This window comes from Solanum verrucosum, unplaced genomic scaffold, assembly GCF_900185275.1.
Source record: "Solanum verrucosum unplaced genomic scaffold, falcon-dt-bn FXZP01000251.1, whole genome shotgun sequence".
Lineage (NCBI taxonomy): Eukaryota > Viridiplantae > Streptophyta > Magnoliopsida > Solanales > Solanaceae > Solanum > Solanum verrucosum.
The window spans coordinates 49,608-66,382 of record NW_026020453.1 but is presented as its reverse complement, the minus strand read 5'-3'; the positions used below and the strand labels follow the sequence as shown (position 1 = coordinate 66,382).

Here is a 16,775-nt window from a genome sequence, read left to right as displayed (position 1 = left end):
CTATTTTAATAAATAATGCTCTATCATATAACATGTAAAAACTTAAAATTAAATTTGAACCCATATAAAATCACATATACCCGCAACCCGCCCGCCCCGCCCCTTCCCTGCCCGCATTAATTTTAAGAAAGCCCACTTCAACCCGCCCCGCCCCACATAGCCTTAAACCCACCCATCCCTAATTATTAGGCCAACACGGTTAGAACAAACAACTTCAAGGAATTTTTGCAACCCCTTAACCACCAGACTAAACCTTTATCTTGTGTCAATACTTGTATATACAGTTATTACTCTAAAATTTGACCTCTACATACAATGTACTTTACCGGCGAACATGTGTCGCTTGACACCCCTTGGCCAAGGGTGGGTCCGCCCTTGAGTACACCTCTTAAGAAATACTAATAAATAGATAATTTTACTATATCACTTTTATTGATTATAAGTTATCTGGATATTAAAAATAAATAGTAGTATTTAATAGCAAGAGTAATAATAGATATAAAATGATAAATTATATCTTAATTTTTCAAACGGTACAAATAAAATTGAATAAGTAAAGATGGAAGGAAGGAATATAATATTGTACAAAAATAAGTTGAGTGCTTGCATCTTGTTGTTTATGAATAAGATAATATTTGAAGGTATCCACAATAATCCCAACAACCATATCTTCCATTAAGAGTAAATATTAGAGATCACACCTTCCTCAGTTGACTTTGGTTTTTGAGTGATGTTTCCTCTACAACAAAGTGATGATAATGAGTTGGCATATCAGGTGTGATTCTCTCAAATCCTTGCCAACAAGACCAAATCTCCCAAGATCTCATTATGAATTATGGTACTATTCATCCTTCTTTAGGGACCACTATTCATCATCAGCTAAATCATGTTAATATAGTTATTCCAAAGAAAAAGAGGCTATTAGGTACAAATAAAGTTAATGATGATGATTTGAAGCTTAAGAAAATTATGCATAGAGATTTGGAACGCCAGAGAAGGCAAGGAATGTCTGCTCTTCACTCTTCTCTAACATCTCTCCTCTTTATTCACTATGTCAAGGTATTATTATTACACCAAATCAATTATTACTATTACTAAAATTTCATTCTTCTCTTTGTAGACGATATATGTGATAATGTTCAGATTATCCTAATTTTTGCATAGGCCTTCGATAAAACTAAAAGATTTTATGTTTAAATTTACCATCAAAAGTTTGCCTTTTGAAATATTTGTCATATAAATTGAGACAGTAAAAATACACATAGTTCAAAGACAAAAGCGATTAGGAGTATTTATTAGATCCAACTCTATAAACCTTAATTTTCTTTTTCTTCCGTACAGCCTTATAAATCTGAATATGACAATTATATATTCTAGGAGAAAAGAGGAAAGGTGGAATTTACTAGAGACATTTACTTTTCATCACTAGAAAGCATTGAATTAGCTATGGGATTTATCGATAATCTCTAGTTAATCCTAGATAAATAGATCTTAGCTAAATAGATTTTCTTATAATCCATTGCTAATCCCATAGCTAAATGATATTTGTATGAGTTTTTTGTTGTTTAGATACTAAATTTTGTCTGTTGGTAATTCCTTGTTTTCTAGTAGCGTTTGAAATTAAGGATTCAATAAGGTATTGTTGATAATATAAATGGTTATGTTTATTTTAAATATTCTTCTTAATTTAGGGAAAAAGATCAGTGTCGGATCATATTCATGAAGCGGTGAAGTATATCAAAGAATTGCAGGAAAATATGAATGAGTTAGAAAGAAAAAAGAGAAGCTAAAAATTATGCTTTCTAACTCAAGGAATAATAATCATTGTGGAAAGGGAAAATGGTAGCTCAGATAGTGTATCCCAACAATATTGTACGTGTGACAGTGAGTCCATGTCAAGGTGGTGTAGAGATTTTAATCAATGCAAAAGGAATTATATTTAGCCCTCTCCAGAGTGATATATACAAGAGCTAATAAAACAAGGGATTGATGTTGTTACTTGTGTTTCTGCTAATGTCAATCAAAACTCTCTCCATAAAATTCAATCCGAGGTACGTACTCTACCATAATCTCTATATGTTATAGTACTATATGTCCATTATCTCATGAAAACGACTTATGCTATTAGAGAGAGCACATAATTATATACTACTATATATGTCTTAAGGCATTTTGAGCTTTAATTTGTTGTTTGAGCATTGAATTACCTTTCTTTAATAATGAATCATCCTACTGCATATGAAATGTATCAATGTCATGCACTGCAAACAAAGTTGATTGATGTGATCATGAACATTGATTTGGAGTAGTTTTTAAGTGGAAATCCTTAAGTCAGAACTCAAGAATCATGCCAAGTAATCATCAAGACCTTCTTTCCCTCTTATATATCTCGAATAATATGTGATTTTAGTTACTACTACTATTCACTAAAAGAGGCTAGGAAAATGCTTGATGATTGAGCTAATAAAAATAAGGGATAAGGCACAAGTACCCCTATACTATGACTCAAATTTCAGAATACACCTTAACTAAACTAAGGTTCTATTACCACCCCTGAACCCATTATTTTTTGTAATTTTGTATACCTTTTTGGCTTATGTGGAATCCAAACATCTGTCACGCGCCTCAACTATGTGGAGTCACAGAGTGTGCCATGCACACAAGCCCAAAGGTGTACAAAGTTACAAAAGAAATGAGTTCAGAGAGTAATATGACCTTAATTTAATTTAAGTGTGTCTTTGAGATTTCAGTCATAATTAATATGAAAGATACTTATGCCTTATCCCTAAAAATAATGGTGGTTTTGAGCATATTATATAGATTTGACTTGCAAGAGATCAATGATGAAGATATATCCACGTGAAGAGTCCCATATCAGTCCTTAAAATAATTTGGGTAATTCTTATTTAATTTCTTGAACTAGTTTTTGAGGTTAGTTAGACTCTCGATCCATTTCCTCAATAATATATTTATTCACTTCATGATGGATAATATAGAATGAGAAATGGATCTCCAGTCTCCTGACTTTCTGATGTCATAGGAGAAGATGACAAATATTTGCATTTGGATTATATACATAGTGTAATACTAAATGTTGCATGCTTTGCTGGAATAAAAGGTTTAATCTGTCTCTCTGGCATATATATTAGAATGAATATAGATGGTAAAATCATATGCATAACTAATTCCGAATTGTTTGAAAACATACACATGCTCAGAAAATACTTAAAGGGGTCATTTTGTTGGTGGTTAGTTAGAGTTGTGTAAGTATTTGTAATGTAAGATTGAAATTCGTTATCTGTATTAGTTATTCATATAGGAGTATTAATTATTCCATTTTCTATTTAACATAAAAAAAAATAGTATATAGATTCCTTGCTAACTTATGCAATAATATATTAATTATGAAGGATTATTATAAATTGCTAACAAAACATCATAGGTGTGTTAGAATTTTACACATAACAAAAGGCTAGCTGCTATATATAGACTAAATATGATACAAATTATGTAGGATTTAATACATGAATAAATCACCTCCCAGCTAGATAACAACCAAACGACCCTTTGGTGTATGCATTAAGTGAATAACATGATGTCTTTTGCATTAGGTTTATCATTTAATTACTCTCTACATTAATACACATCTTATTTTACCATAATCTCTAAAATCCCTACCATTTAATTTTTTTTCAAAAATCTCCTCTTCGATACATCACTCCCTTTTCGCTGATACATTCCTATCTCCCTCATGGATACATCCCTCCCCTCTCTGATAGATCCCTTCCCTCACAGATACATCTCTCCCCTCTCTGATACATCCCTCTTATGTATCCTGATGTCATATCCCCTCTCGGATAGCGTTCTTTTTAAACAAATGATGATCTGCAATTTGCACGCCTAATCTATGCGCATGGTTGATATATACATTTTATCTTTGCTTTTCAATGATTTACACCTAAGTCTTTTATTTATGGTTCTCTTATCTCTATTTATGTTGCTGGAAGAAAGCAAAATTTGCTTGCTTATTATTTTGTGATTAATATTACTATGACAATAATATGGTGATGACTGATGAGAATCAAAGACATCCTTTCTGATGAGATTAATGTTCATATAGAGATCTCTTGCTTTTTGTTTTTTCTTTCCATAATCCCATGCATTGCCTCATTCATATTTAGTTATTTACCATATCCTATTAATTCTTCTCACTTGTATTTTTGGCTTTGGCTTAAACACAAAGTGTGAGTATATATGAAAGAAGGTGGAGAGAGTATCCACCTAACTTCATTCTGTTAAAACAAATTAAATTACAAAAGTATGAGTTGTGGTTTTTCTATCTTTTCTTTGTAAATAATTGAAAAATGGTTCTTTTCCTGATTTTGCCAGAAATTATGGTGTAAATCATTAAAAAATGTGTGAAGAGTGGTTGATATATTAACTTAACAAAAGAAAATAGTTAGTGCCCAATCCAGAGTCAAATTATTCAATTCATTTTCCGTTAACTTTTGAGTAAGAATTGCCTAAATCATATTAAGAAGACCACACATTCCTTAAACATTCGATGTGGGACTCTTCGACAATTCTCAAAGTTATTATTTGTAATGTATGATCCAATTATTATATATTGTGGCATATTGATTTGTAGCAAACATGATAAATTAAATCATATGCCACAATATATAATAATTTACCTATGTTTGGACAAATCATATGTTTCCGTTTTTTTTTTTTTGCGGTAAATGATGATTTAAAAGTTCATTAATTGGGTTTTAATGGAAGTTAAAAGTGAACCTATGCAATTTAATTTGTTGTTTGGGCTACACACCATGTGAATTTTTTTTAAAATAATAAACGGGACGATAATTCAATCTAAGACACGTGTCTACTGGATCTGATTATTATTTAACTATGTCACTATCTTATTTAAATTTTCATTTTACTCAATTATTTTTTTAAAAATTAGCACGGTATACATAATACAGTTCCATTAATTTATTAGTAGTCTCCCTTTAGGAGTTTTGCAAGAAATTAATTTGAAGGGCTCACAAACTAGCTCATTACATATATACTATTCAATTATACTGAAGAAGCAATAATTAACGAAGAATATCTCAAATATCTATCTATATATAGCTTATTTCAAATCAAAATTCAGCGAAAAACCGACAAAGATGGTAAACGATGACAGCCAATTTAACATCGTACGTACTGCATGCTTTGATGCTGATGGTCATGAAATAAAGAAAAGATTGCCCTATTCTTTGATTCCTCGTCAATGAAAGGCCAATAATGACAAGGAAAGTTCACATTTACAAGTGAACTTGAACGTTCAACTTTATTGCTTTACTGCTAAAAGTACTCCCTCCGATCCTTGTCTACTTCTTATTTGTCCTTATTACTAAACGGTTCAAAATACTTGCTCAATCTTGTCGCAAATTTAGTAGTTTGATTTAGCACGAAATTTCAAAACTAAAGATTTGTGGTCTAAAATAAGTGTTAATAATTTGTTTGACTATAAATTAAATAATTTCATTAGAGGTAAAATAAACATTGTAAAACTAAATTATTAAATGTGTTATTATTTTTGAGACGGATCAAAAAGAAAATCGAGTCATTGGAACAAATATATTATTACAGAAAACCAAGATAAATTTAAATAATTATAAAGAAAAAATAATAATGTTGTTAAAAGAAAAGTAGTATCAAATTAAGATTAATATTAAAATAAATTACAACGATATATAATCCCATAAAGTGAAATTTGAGAAGTCTGAACATACGCAAATCTTACAAATATTAATAAAATAATAATTTAACTAAGCATAAATTAATTAAATTATTATTTTATTAATATTTATTAAAGAGCTTGCATTGACAAGTAAATAGATGGATAGCGCTTTCTACGGTGAGTTAGTCAAAGATGATGAGCAATTTACAGCGAGGTAAATCATAAATGCCAACTGGAAGAGGTGGCAACTTTTCCTTTTCACTGTTTGGTTCTATATGTTTTAAAGATTCACATAGAATAAAAGCATGAAATTGACATAAAGTCAACAATTTTGGAACCATACAGTATAATTTAATGCTTTGATGTGCTAGTAAATGTTTTTGAAAAGACCTTACTAAATGTGTTGGGTGGCAATCCTTTTGTTAAATTATCACTTATAATCTTATGACTAAGAGCCCGTTTGGATTGACTTAAAAAAAATAACTTTTTAAAGTGCTGAAACTTATTTTTAAAATAAGTAGTTATGTGTTAAAAGTGTTGCAGTTGAAAAAAAGTTGTTAATGTGTTTGGTAAATAAGTGTTGGTAAACACTTTTTTTATCAAAATGTCTGAAATACCATTTAAGTTGTTAACATGATGAGAAGTCGATTAATTTAAGGTTTTTATACTTTAAAAAAAATTAAAACAAAATTAATTTATATTTTACATCCATAAGTAATAATATTTTCCTATCATTCAAATATTTCTTTACCACCACAAATTATTTATAAGAGAAATAATAATAATAATCATAATAATAATAATATAATAATAATAATAAAATAATAATAAAATAATAATGATAATAATAAAATAATAATAATAATAAAATAATAATAATAATAAAATAATAATAATAGTAAAATAATAATAATAATAATGATAATAATGATAATAATAAAATAATAATAATAATAATAATAATAATATAATAATAATAATAATAATATAATTATAATAATAATAAAATAAAATAAAATAATAATAATATAATAATAATGATAATAATTCAATATGGGCAATTTGGAAATTGTATAAAAGAATTAAGGGAAAAAAGATAATATACTTGGTCAACATAAAAGGGCTTTTAAGTTAAAAAAAAAAAAGCTCCCCTCACCTAACTTTTAGCTTTTGGCTTAAAATAAGTCATTTTTGACTTAAAATAAATCACTTTGATAATTGTGAAACACTCTAATAAGTCAAAAACTGGCTTTTAAGCCAGTTTAACCAGCTTAAAAGCCCATCCAAACAGGCTCTAATAAAGTATTAACTGTTTTTGAGTTTCTTCTTTAGAGATAAAATTTTATATGTTTCACATCCTCTAGTTGATTCTTATCTTTCTTAAAAAGAAAGAACATTGTCATAATAATTTTTTAAGGCCTAACAATATTTGTGGATTATATTAAATCGATCTTGAAATAAAGTTCCATATAAATTGCACCCTCAAAACACGACACAACTTCAAGTTTCATAGTATGGATAAAGTAATGAAGACTGCTTCAGAGTACTATTCCATAAGATTAATAATCTTACAACCAAAAGGAACAATTAATCAAATTTGGGTTTTTAATTTTTTTTTGGTACACATAATAATATCTGAATAACAACCACATAAAAGGCCAGCATTTCTATAAGTGAGCATGAAATCTTTTGTTCATGTTGTTAGATAATTGCATCGTTCGTGGAATGGGAACATGGACTCAAAGCCCATTTCAAATTTCACTGATATTAATTAAGTCCCCATTTTTTTAGGGGGGAGGAAGTTACGTGGGGTTCAACCCTCCCCCCCCCCCCCCAATCACTAGGATGAGGGTACATACAACTAACCAACTGAGCTACAATCCACTTGTCTGTTGGACTAGCTCTCATTTATATTGTTAAGCTCCAGTTCGAATGATTAGGTGTGCACAAAGTGTTGAGTCTCCAACATCTGAGAAATGAGTGACTTGGTTCATTATATCGTTTGGTCACCCCTCTCCTTGTGAGCTAAATTTTAGGATTGAGTTGGATCAAAAATTTATTTCTTTTATCACTTGTCAACTATCTTGCAATGACTTAATTAATTATCTTGTACAACTTTGATAATAACTATCGATTATGAAAAATAACAGTGTTACAATTTAGTTTTTACATTAGAAGATTTCTACTTAGAAAGTCTATATTATTCTACACATAGTCTAAATTGTCTAAAGCCTTTTGAAACTAAAAAAAAAGGAGAAAAAGGTTAAGAGTCTCCACCAATAAATAAAAAAAGAGATTGAGCTGAACTACCTTTTACATAAAGGGATACCCTTTGGGGGTTTGTACTTGGACTAGCTACCAATGTACCAAATACATCAACTAATACTCAAAACAAGTACATTTAATCATTTTAAAATTGTTAAAACACATTATAAACAAATGAAACTCCTGATTTTCTTTCTAATTAGAAGATACGATGCTGTTAACCTATTCTTTAATTTTTAGAAGTTTGTCTTTGTACGTAATACATGATGACAAATCCCTAACTTTATCAATTTCCCATTTTTCTTTTAAAAAGAACAAAAAAAAATCTTTCTGTATCTTAAGGAATTGATACTGTTCCAAAGTTTGTTTTTTTTTTAGAGCCAAGTTGTCATGTCCTCTTTATACATTGTAGGGCAGGCTAATCTATAGGAACTCACGTCCCAGTAAGCATCGTCTATATAAATATGATTTTGGACAGCTCAGTACTGATAGATGCAACTTCATACACTTATTAATATATTCCAATATGAGCAAGATTTGGATATATACATATCTTTTTCTCTAGGCCAAAATCAAAATGAAGACCAAGTTGGTCTTATTTTAATTACAAAAAATTAAATTCCATGTTGCTCGGTTTTTTCTTTTCTTAATATAATAATTATTTTTTCTTTCTAATGGTGGAAACCCACTTGCTAGACTGATTTTCTTGAAACACAAAGTAAGATAACTCATGAACAAATTAAATGTGACCTTAAACGAATTACACAAACAAAATTTAGGTCAACATGTTATAATGTGTTTGTAACTTCTTCTTTTTTCGAGAGATGTTCTAGTTAGTGCATACATTTAATTCTTACAAAGAGTTGGCTAGTTTGACCTTTCACACTCAAAATCATGACACTTGAATTGAAACAAAGAAACAAATTAAACGTTCATTATAAAGTAGGACTCTATATTAAAATCCGATCCCAATACATTCTTGTGGAAGAGTGATGAAGTCCCATATAGATGGTTAATTAATGGGCTGAGTGGTTTCCTTATATGGTCTTGAATAATTCTTCCTTCAAAGAGCTAATTTTTGGACTGAGTTAGGTCAAAGATCTATTTCTTAACATGATATCAATGAATGATTCATGCCACATCGGTGGTTAATGATCCATGTGTTGAATTGTCCACGCTCCAGAGTCCAAATGTCTTAGTCCTAAGCGTGATCCAAATGTCTAGACCTTGGTGTGAGGTGGTGGTGAAGAGTGAAGAAGTTCCACATTGATGGTTAGTAAGATGAATGATCTTCTTATATGGTCTTGGGCAATTCTAACTCTCCATAACAATAAGTTTTTGGGGTGCCCAAGATCCATTTCTTAAAGACTTCACGCAAAGATTGAGTTAAATGCAAGTTCACTTTTTTAGTTAAGTCATTGGCCCAAACTATAACCACGGGTCATCGGCCCAAACTTTCACCTCCCGTGGTGACAAGGGTTTAATTTGACATAGACCCCTACCTTATTTATTAAATTAAATAACCAAAATTAATATCACATACATAAGATCAGCGGAACATAAAAACCAAATCCTCACAAAGTATAATTAATTACAAATTAAACTACCTAACCTATTACATATGCACGCAAAGGTTATTCCATGAAAAGAAAATAGGAAAACACAAGACAAGACGTACATTATGCTAAAAGGATATATTACCCAATAATATATATATTTTGGTCAAGCCAACTTCGATTAGACTTAGCACATTAAGTATCTGAACAAGCCACAGTAATCAAGGCCGTAAACCTAATGATAAATTAATCACGGAATTATCAATTAAACAAATTTATTTAGAATATTTGGTCAAGTCACACAATTGACATGGTAAAAATGTTGGTCACAGTGCTCGATAAATAATGCAATAATTGGTCTCTTAGGTAGGGGCATTTGGTCCACACGAGTGTGAACTAATTAATTGGCAGTTTTTTTTTTTTTTTTTATAAAAAAAATAAAAAAAAAAAAATCAGTACACACGTAGAAAATTAAAGAAACTGGCCGGTGAGATCTGCTTATATTATCTCTTTACATAAATCTGTTTAATTATGAACAATTAAGAATCTTGACATCAAATAATTAAGGACCCCTCTTTCAAGATTTCCCAGATCATACAGCCTAACAAACATATATCTCTTCCTTTTTTTTGTCTACTACTAATTAATCAGTTGCTTTATTTAAGGTCAAAACTGATTAATTAATGGATAATTTCCATTCAATGTTTCCTTTACAACAAGATGATGATACTAATTATGATTCCCATCAACAGCTCCTTTTTCCACATGCTGAGACATTTACCAATCCTTCTAATTTCATATACCAACAAGATCTGGTAAATGATTTTGCTCCTTTTGATTCATTGGAGTTAGGAGACAACAATCTTACATTTAACAACTTTAATAATAACGACAATCAGAGAGGGAAATCATCTGTTGCGTCTACTGAGGACAAGAAACAGAAGAAAGTGATGCATAGAGAAATCGAAAGGCAAAGAAGACAAGAAATGTCTACTCTTTATGCTTCTCTTCGACAACAACTTCCTCTTGAAAATATTAAGGTTTGAGAAACTCATGTTTTCTTTTTTTTTTATTTCCCTAACTTTAGCTGAGATCATCAACCTTCTCATTCCATTTACGAGTTATTTAACCTATATACACGAACAATATAAATAATTTTTTTCTATATATCAATGTATTTTAACATGTTGTTATAGGTAATTTGACGCATAGGTGTTTGAAATCTTTCAGGGAAAACGTTCTACATCGGACCACATACTTGAGGCGGCGAATTACATAGAACAGCTACAGAAGAATGTTAAGAATTTGGAAGAAAAGAGAAAAAAGTTGATGAAAGAGTCAACTGGTTTAAGCAATGTTGATGGCAATCCCAAAAGTGGAAGCTCAACAGCTAGAGACTCCTCCCCAGCTGCTATTGTGACAGTAAAAGAATGCTTGGATGGCATGGAGATTTTGGTTAATTGTGGTCTCGGGTTCCGCCTTTCTAGGGTTCTTCAAGTGTTACTTCAACAAGGCCTAAGCATAGTGAACTGCAGCTGCACCAAAACAAACACTACAAATGTACTTCACACTATTCGAACTGAGGTATAATATAAGAAAATTGATCTTTTCATTAGATATATAAAACAGTGATGAAACCAGAAATTTTGATTCAAAATATATGTCTGGTGGTTAAACTTGATAGCTAAACGAACTATGAGCAATCGTTGTTGTCTACATTAAAGAGATTCAATAGTATGTATATTTGCACATAAACATGAATTTCGAATGAAGAGGTTTCAATTGAATTCTTTTTAGTCCATATAGCTCCGTCCCTAAACTCATATAATCCATAGTAATATTTCATATTTTAGGAGTAGTACTTAATTAACTCCTATGTTGCTCAGACTCTTAAAAAATATTGATGTACGTACCTATGAAGGATCCTAAGAAATGCTCTAGCTATATCCGAGCAACGTGTATATATATAGCTTTGTGCTAATTGTGAAAGATCATTAGCAATTTCATTTTGTTTTTGTTATTCTTGCAGGTTTCCAGTACTGATCAGCCAAGGATTATTAATGTGGACGTAATCCAACAAAAACTCAAAGATATTATTCATGACGATACAAGTTTCAAGTGACTTTCCATAGGATATAAATGTTGTGTGATCCTCACCACCTCAGGTTTTATATATGCATCTTCTTCTTTTTTCGGAATGAAGCTGATTTTAATAGAGTGAAATTCATGGATAGTGAGGATTTATATAGCCAGCCTATGAGTAAAGACATTGTTGTTGTTGTTGTTTTAGTCTGACCTCGTTTTTTGTGAAGTCCTCGAGTTCATTATAGCTTCTTGCTTTTAGTCTCAGGAACTTATATTTCATCCTGGTGTATGTAACATCATGACTTGAAGACTTTATTCAGTTAGTTCCAAATTTTGCTAATTTGTCAATCTTGCTTTTAGTATTTACCAAATTAAGTTTGCTGGATGTACATTATGAATATGATCAAATGATCCCCATTTTGTGGACTAGTCTCGAGAGGAAGTTTGTACTCGTAGATCACTACTAGAAACAAAGTTTTTTTTCCACCGTGAATCAGTGAGAAATTTGTGCTATATAACATGATTTTCTCACTCATTTCCCATTGAATCAACTCATTGGGAAGTAAATTCTTACTGAAATAGTGGAAAATTTCTTAATTTTTCCGTATGAAAACATTGTGTACACTTTTTCTTTTCTCACCTGACTGATTCGATGGACCAGCTTCATTCCCCCGGGGAGCTACTTGAATAGCAAGCGACACATGTCCTGGTTCTGGTTCTGGCTGATCCACCGACGTGCCCGTTTCCGTAGATTTTTCCCATGATTCTTTCGTTCTCTTTTTTCTTTTATGAATTATTGTTAGAAATGATAGACTGCGCAGGAAAGGATTCGGGTGGGGGAGCGTCTACCTCCTCTCCCGTTCAATCAAAATATTCATGGAATAGCCACTGAACATTTTCCAAGGGAAATTTCAGTGGAAAAATAGTGATCTATTAGCAGTAAATTGATGTTGATATCAACATACACTTGTATCTTTCTGAGACTAAAATTACTTTGGCAGTCAGTTCAGCAGGATTTTTTCCATGAACCCTTTGAAATAGTACTCGATCTGTTGAAACATTGAAATGTTCGTATGATGTTCACCATCTATGTTTGATACTCATACAATTATGGTCAAGATATATACTAGCATATAATTATATATTTATGCTCCATCTTTCTCTAGCTATACTACATGCACCACCTTGATCTATACTTAATTCAGTTAAAGTAAGGAAATGAAAACCTGATGGACATGCATGTGATAGGAAATCTTACATAGTGTTTTTATAGCGTGTGACCATCTCGTGTTAAAATTTAAGTTGTTAAAAAGAATATACTTTTATTTATTTAATCATGTTTTCTTACGTGCGGATTCAATTTATTCTTTTTCATGGTCTAACTATGTGAAAATTTAGAACATTCTGTATGTTCTGGTATCATTCTGATCAAGTGTTTGACCCTAGATATATTGTCCTACTTATTGAGGTTTCCAGTCTTGGTTAACTGATCAATCTAAATTTCTAACCATGACATAAATCATAACACCTCTATTTATTCATTTGCATGGTGCATTATATGCTAGCTTTGTCTCAAGGCTATCCTAACATCTTCTAATAATAAATTGTTATGTATTGTTGGTAGTTGAGATTGAATTTGAAGTACACATAGTTGATAGTGCAGTGTGTACTTATATATAGTTGTGATTTTCAAATGGTGGACTTTTGATATTTATGGTTGGTAAAATTAGTCATTTTGCACTAACATACATTAAAAAAATAATCCTCTCTCCTTGATAACCATATGGGCAAAGAATTGACCTAATTTTATGATTAGCCAGAAAAGAGAAACTAAAATGGAATGGGTATGTTAATTAGTTCTAGCTATCAGACGGCATATCCTTTGCTAATATTTCCACACACAAACTGATTGTTTTATTTTTATTCATCTGACCATTTCCTATATTAGTTTTTGATCTTACATAATGACTTGGAGAAAATGACACATATGGCTATTATATTTGGTAGTAGGTTTAAAATGGTCTCGTAAATATATTTAAGCAGTTTTGTCCCTTTAAGTTGGTCTTCATCAAATAATTAATAAATTATACCATTACGTTTTACTTGATTTTATATGATATTATATCTTTCAACTTCGGTCATGCACGAATAAACACTTAAACTTGTATAAGTTGAACAAATAAATATACACGTCTTACATGACATGCAATTTGCATTCTACGCGGCATCCTACATAGCGTCTTACATGTATTATGTCACATAGGACGTGTATGTCTACTTGTTCAACTTTATACAAGTTTAAGTGCTTACTTGAGCACACTAAAAATTGAATGGTATATACAAATGTCAGTCTAGACCATATTAAATAGTATATTTATGTATTTTGTCAAGATTTTATGAAAACTATGGAAAAAAATAAATTTAACCAAAAAACGCACTTGGAAAATTCCCATCAAATCTCCAAATCACAACACCAAAAACTACATCATATACCAAAATAGAGTAGTTTTTTTAAAAGCAGCAGAAATCACGCATCCTAAATAAAACTATACCATACTACAAAATAGACAGATCGATACCACCAAAAATATCAAAGAAATGCATTTCCACATTTAAGTTCTTGTGAATTTTCTTTTTCTCACTGTTCTTGTTAAATCTAACATTCAAAGTTCGTTAAATATTTGACAAAGACAAAAATATTCACTTTTGGCCAAATTATAAGTGCTCAAAAATACATTTTAAACAAACCGTCAAACATAACATTTTTGTTTTTTTATCTAATGATTTGCGTCATAACTCAATTCTAAAATTATTGAACTATACACAAGTTGAAGAAAAAAAAAACAAAGATGATTGCAGCACGCAAGTATTCTATGTCAATCAATAACTATTAGTAGTAAAATAATATAACCAAAATTTACAAAAAATTAAGATTTCTTCGTCATTCATACAGTAATTAAAAGATTGAGAGTATGACATAAATTGAAGCACATGCTTCACGTCAAACTCGTGTTTTTTTTTTTTTTAAATCATAAAAAAGAACAGCCGTTAGAGTAACAGTGTTGCTATTCATTTTATTTATTTTTTAAATAGAATTATTACTGTACTATTATGCCTAATTTCAGTGGTGCTGTTGACAATAAGACAAGAATTAGCTAATCAAATCTTGCTTCACATCAAAGCTAAAAGACAATTGGACAGATAGTCCAAATATTTGACAACATATATAATACATGTATAAAATATACTATAATTTGTGCTAAAGCACTTTTTAAGATGCCTCCATGATCATCCACTGAATTGGAAATATCTTCTCATATTCTCATCCCTAGGTTAAGGTTAAGCACACACATTAAAAAAAAAACAAAAAACGAGGCAATATAATTTTTATCACACACAAACTGTTACATAATACTCATCAACACTATAACTAACATCAATATCTTTTCAACCATGGTCCATCAAGCCAATTTCATACCTACATGGTGAGTCTAGGATTGTTTGGAAAGAGGTGGTCTCGGCCATCTCAACGAGTTTGGGGGCCTAAAGTCAAACATCATAGAGGCCATATTTTTTTAATTGACATATATAAATTGAATAATTATACCATACTTAGTGTAATCTTACAAATATGATCTGGAGAGTAAAATATACGCGGATTTTATGAAGTAAGAATGCAAATAATGTACATATTCAATGAAAAGTATATAATATAAATTTAGAATAATAAAACTTGACGCAAAACTTTGATAAGTTTATATAATGATGTTGAATAGTGTTGCGTTGAATTTGATAAGTTGATATAGTGATATTAAAATAGTCTTGGTTAGTTTTAGTGTTTAAAATTTGAAGAAGATACCAAAAAACAAATTTGATCTTTTTAAAAACACACAACACATGAATAGATTTTACATAATGTAGAAGGTTTGAGCGTTTGAGAGATTTTAAAATATTCAATAGTGAAAGAACAAAAATAGTGAAAGGGGAATAAAAAAAGTAAATATAAGAATAATAATGTTTGTTTATGATAATCGTTAGAATATAAATGAGGAAACAAAATAGATAGGCACATAAAAAATGATACAACAATTAACTAAACACTATTTCATTTCTCAGTTATTACATTGATCTCTATATTAAATGATGTAAAAAAATTATTATATTTTCTATCCAAAAATTCCTTTCAAATTTATAATGAAAGAGGTTTTTTTTTAACAATATATACATATATGTACATCTTTGAGAAAATATATTAAATATTAGCTAAAGAAATCCATGCCCAAATTGACCAGATGGTTCACTGGTTTGGGGGTTAACTTTCAAGATTGTTGTCGTGGGTTCGAATCTAGCTAGTTTTGCCCATTATTATTATTTTGATAAGAAAAAACGTCTAATTTAATATATTAAAAAAAATGTCATTACAACTTTAATTAGCAAGGCATAAAACAGAAGAAAAATATATTCCAAGTAAACATCTTCTCTTTAGCTCACTAATTTATTGGCTTTATAAATTTTGAAATCATACGCAAGTGAAAAAATTAATTTTTAAATTAAATTTTTTTATTTAAATTTTAAAAAATCCTTGTAGGGGTATTTTTGATCTTTTTTACACATGAATTATTCTTTGACTTATTTGATTAATATTTTTTTAGTTTCTTATTCTTATTTCTTTGTTTTTTCTCACTTTAGTATAAAACTAAGACAAATCAAAAGAAAGAAGTGTGATGGAAAAAGTGAAAAAATAAAGAAAGAATTTTAGAATAATGTTTTTTGCCACTATAATGTAGGTTAAATATTATTATTTTTGCGGTTATATTGTAATTTAATTTTGTATCTATAATTTTTTTTGGGCATCTATGATAAATTTTACAATAAAATTAGTGAAAAAAAATAAGTTTGACCATTAAAATAATAAATTCAATTAGTCGTTGAATAAAAAAATCTAATATATATATATATATATATATATATATATATAACAAGGATCAAATATACCCCTACATAAATTTATTTTTTTAATATTAATTTTTGCATTCATTAGAGGAAAAGAGTGTATGTGAGATGTGAACCCTTTGTATGACATTAGGGGTATATATGAGTCACTTTCATAATGAGGTGTATATCAACTCTAAATCACA

General features: G+C 29.8%; 1 protein-coding gene across 1 annotated transcript; it reads left to right on the top strand.

Moving 5' to 3' along the window:
- Positions 1–10,095: 10,095 nt before the first annotated feature.
- LOC125808655 (transcription factor bHLH36-like) lies at positions 10,096–11,985 on the top strand. The gene is made up of 3 exons (XM_049488325.1): positions 10,096–10,592; positions 10,783–11,136; positions 11,582–11,985. Exons 1-3 carry the CDS (start codon positions 10,236–10,238, stop codon positions 11,672–11,674), a joined length of 804 nt encoding a protein of 267 aa, XP_049344282.1. The 5' UTR covers positions 10,096–10,235; the 3' UTR covers positions 11,675–11,985.
- Positions 11,986–16,775: the final 4,790 nt, after the last annotated feature.